This window comes from Erigeron canadensis, chromosome 1 (assembly GCF_010389155.1).
Source record: "Erigeron canadensis isolate Cc75 chromosome 1, C_canadensis_v1, whole genome shotgun sequence".
In the NCBI taxonomy this organism is placed as follows: domain Eukaryota; kingdom Viridiplantae; phylum Streptophyta; class Magnoliopsida; order Asterales; family Asteraceae; genus Erigeron; species Erigeron canadensis.
Window position 1 is genome coordinate 29964172 of NC_057761.1, and position 3456 is coordinate 29967627.

At 39.4% G+C, this 3456-nt stretch overlaps 1 protein-coding gene across 1 annotated transcript; it reads left to right on the forward strand.

The window, feature by feature from the left end:
* The first annotated feature begins 606 nt into the window (after nt 1-606).
* LOC122589397 lies at nt 607-1906 on the forward strand. Its single transcript, XM_043761692.1, has 3 exons — nt 607-978; nt 1163-1629; nt 1717-1906. The coding sequence occupies exons 1-3, from the start codon at nt 607-609 to the stop codon at nt 1904-1906; spliced, it is 1029 nt and encodes a 342-aa protein (XP_043617627.1).
* Nucleotides 1907-3456: the final 1550 nt, after the last annotated feature.

Here is a 3456-nt window from a genome sequence, read left to right on the forward strand (position 1 = left end):
GATACTGATGACCTGCAGGACCCCTTTCAAATGGTTGACAATCTAGAGAAGTGGCCAATACATAATCAAAACCAACCATGGAGAGAAAAAAAACCAATAGTAGGTGAAAGGTATGCAAACCATCATGCATTCAAGGAGTGCATGACTTATTATGATTTGGCTAATGGTTTCTCTATATGGTATGAAAAGAGTACTCAAAAGAAAGTCATAGCTAGATGTGGGCAAAGACCACCAGTACTGAAAGATCCTGCATTGGGTAAGCAGAGAAAGGTAAAGATGTACCCTGCTACTATTAAGGGTGAGGAAAGTAGTTGCCCTTGGAGGTGTTATGGCAAGAAGATGAAGGATGAAAGTTCTTTCCAAGTGGTTTCTATGTGGGATGATCACAACTGCAGTAGAAACTTTAGGTTTGGGTCACTAGTTAACTACAAGTGGATTGGTAGGCAGTTTGGAAATAAGTTAAGGGCAAATCCATCTATCAAACTTGTTGAAATTTCAGATTTGGTTATGAAGAAATACAAATGCATAGTGACTCCCACTTAGTGTAGGGCAGCTAAAAATTATGCACTTGCAGAATTCCAGAGGTCAATAGAGGAGCATTATGGTATGTTGAGGTCATATGCAGATGAATTACTTGCTTCAAACCCTGGCTCTACCATAAACATTGGTGTTACAAGGAATCTAGATGGGAAGAGTTATTTTGATAGGATGTACATTTGTCTCAAGGGATTGAAAGAAGGTTGGAAAAGAGGTTGCAGGAAGGTTATTGCATTAGATGGATGCTTCATGAAGAGTCCAGCAACAGGAGAGCTTCTTACTGCAATTGGAAGAGATGGAAACAACCACATCTATCCAATTGCATGGGCTTTGGTTAGTGTTGAGAATAAAAATAATTTGACTTGGTTCTTGGAGTTGCTATCTGGTGATCTGGACATTGAATGTGGGGTTGGCATCAAAGTCATCTCTGATCAGCATAAGGTACAACCCATCTATCTTGTATTGCCCTATTATATTATGTATTTTAACATTTATAAAATGTGAGTATTTATATTATGTATTTAAAATGTATCTTGTATTTATATTATGTATTTTAAAATTTATAAAATGTGAGTATTGTTTATGCAGTTATATAAGTAAACTATGAAATGTGTCATTCTTTTAGGGATTGATAGAAGCAGTGAAAGACATGTTACCCTATGCAGAGCATAGGCAATGTGCAAGACACATCTATGAGGGGTTTAGAAAAAGATATAGTGGTGTGTTGTTTAGGTCCATGTTCTGGTCAGCCTCTAAGGCTAGTTACCCACAACTGTTTGAAAAGGTTATGAAGGATATTAAGAGTACAGACCCTAGAGCTTATGATTATCTGATGGACAAGAACCCAAAAAGCTGGTCTAGAGCATTTTTCAAATTGAATAGGGCTTGTGATAGTGTAGAGAATGGTTTTAGTGAATGCTTCAACTCTGTCATATTATCAGTGAGGAATAAGCCAATCATAACAATGTTTGAGGCAATAAGATCCATCATAATGGAGAGGCAAGATGTGATGAGGATATTATGTTTGAGATGGAAGACTGACATATCTCCTTCAATTCAAAACAGAATTGAGTGGGCCAAGGACCAACAAAGGTCATGTTGTTTTGTATATTCTTTGTTTATTCTTTGTATATTGTTTATAATTTACTATTAAACAACCAATGTGTATGTAAAATGCAGGTTTTGGAAATCTTTTCATGCTGGGAACTCTCATTGGGAAGTGAGACAATTGTATGAGGCATTTAAGGTAAATGTGGATGAAAAAACATGTAGCTGCAGAATGTGGGGACTTTCTGGTATCCCATGCCCACATGCTTGTGCAGTTATATTCAAGATCAACAAGAGACCTGAAAACTATGTTCCTGGTTAGTTTAGAAGGGAGAAGTATATGCAGTTGTATGATAGCCATATCATGCCAGTTGGTGGAATGAGTACATGGACCATCAACACAAAAGACAAACCACTACCACCACAACCAAGGAAAATGCCTGGAAGGCCAAAGAAGAAAAGAAGAAGGGCAGCACATGAAGGTCCAAGTCAGAGATCCAAGGCAGGTTCCGTTTTCAGGCAGAGAATTTCTAGACAAGGATTGGTAATGACTTGCAGCAAGTGTGGTCAACCTGGACACAATAAGTCAAAGTGTGTGAATGAGGCAGTGGAGCAACCTCCTAAGGTTCCAAACAAGGGTGGCAGACCAAGGAATGACTCGAACAACCCAAGTGCTAATGTTCAACAAAATGAACCAATGCATGGCAGAACAAGAGGACAAGCAAGTGTGTCCATGAATGGTGAGCCACTTGCTCAAGCTAGTGTTGAAGTGGGAACCAATTCAAGAGGACATGCAAGAGTCAGTGTTGGAGGTCAAAATGGTTGTGAAGCCACAATTAACCTAAGTGGTGGCAGAAACTCATCTAGGAGGACACAAACAACAGAAAGATCCCCAGACCCAATACCATATGGCACACCAGATGAACACTTAACTCCAATACAGACACAAGAAAGTCAGACATCTCCAAGATCATCAATTCCCAAACCCAGGTGGACAAAATGCTACATTTTGCATGACAAACTGAGTCCACAGAAGGGAACAAGTGCTAGACCATCTAGGAGGTATGAAGACAACCGTGTTCTTGGGTCATACAGTGTATTAACCAAAGCAAGTGCTGCCCTAGGTGTCACAAGTATGGGGTTCAAGAATGTGAAAGCACAAGGTATGGGTTTCATCTCTCTTTATCATACATATTTTGTAACAAAATAGTAGGTTAGGACAATTGAAACTGATGAGAATACATACATGTGAATATAGGTCCTAGGAAGTTACCTCTCTGGTAGGGTGCAGGGCTTTGTGTAGACCCTATAACTAATGAATCCTTTATAGGTGGTTCAGATGGAGTACCTGTACCAATATGGCCTAGGGATGTTCCCATACCAAGTGCAAGTGAAGAGTATGACAAGAAACGTAAACAATTGGAAGAAATTAGGAAAAAAGCTAGAGATAATGGGGAAAAAAGAGCAGTAGAGGTAGTACAAAGGATGCTACAGAGGGACTCTATCAACAAAGATGTTGCTAAAGTGAACACAGTGAAAGGAAAGGAGTGTGCTGGTGATGGAGTTGCAAAGGGAAAGGATTCTGCTACTGAATGTGTGGTGAGGAAAGCAGGTGGGTCAAACAAACAGGTGAAGAGCCAACCAAACCCAGTCAGACAAAGGCGTCCAAGTGAAAGAATAATGAGAATGAATTTGGCAAAACCAGTTGTTGGTCCTGGCAGCACCAAAGAAAGTGCAGTCAATATTCAGTGATATGTTTGTAACAACTCTTGTAATGCTTTTGATGTCCCTTACTTTTGTATGATGTAAGAACACTATATTGTGTCTTAAACTTATGTAATAGTCTGTATGAATGACTGCTAAAACTCCAGG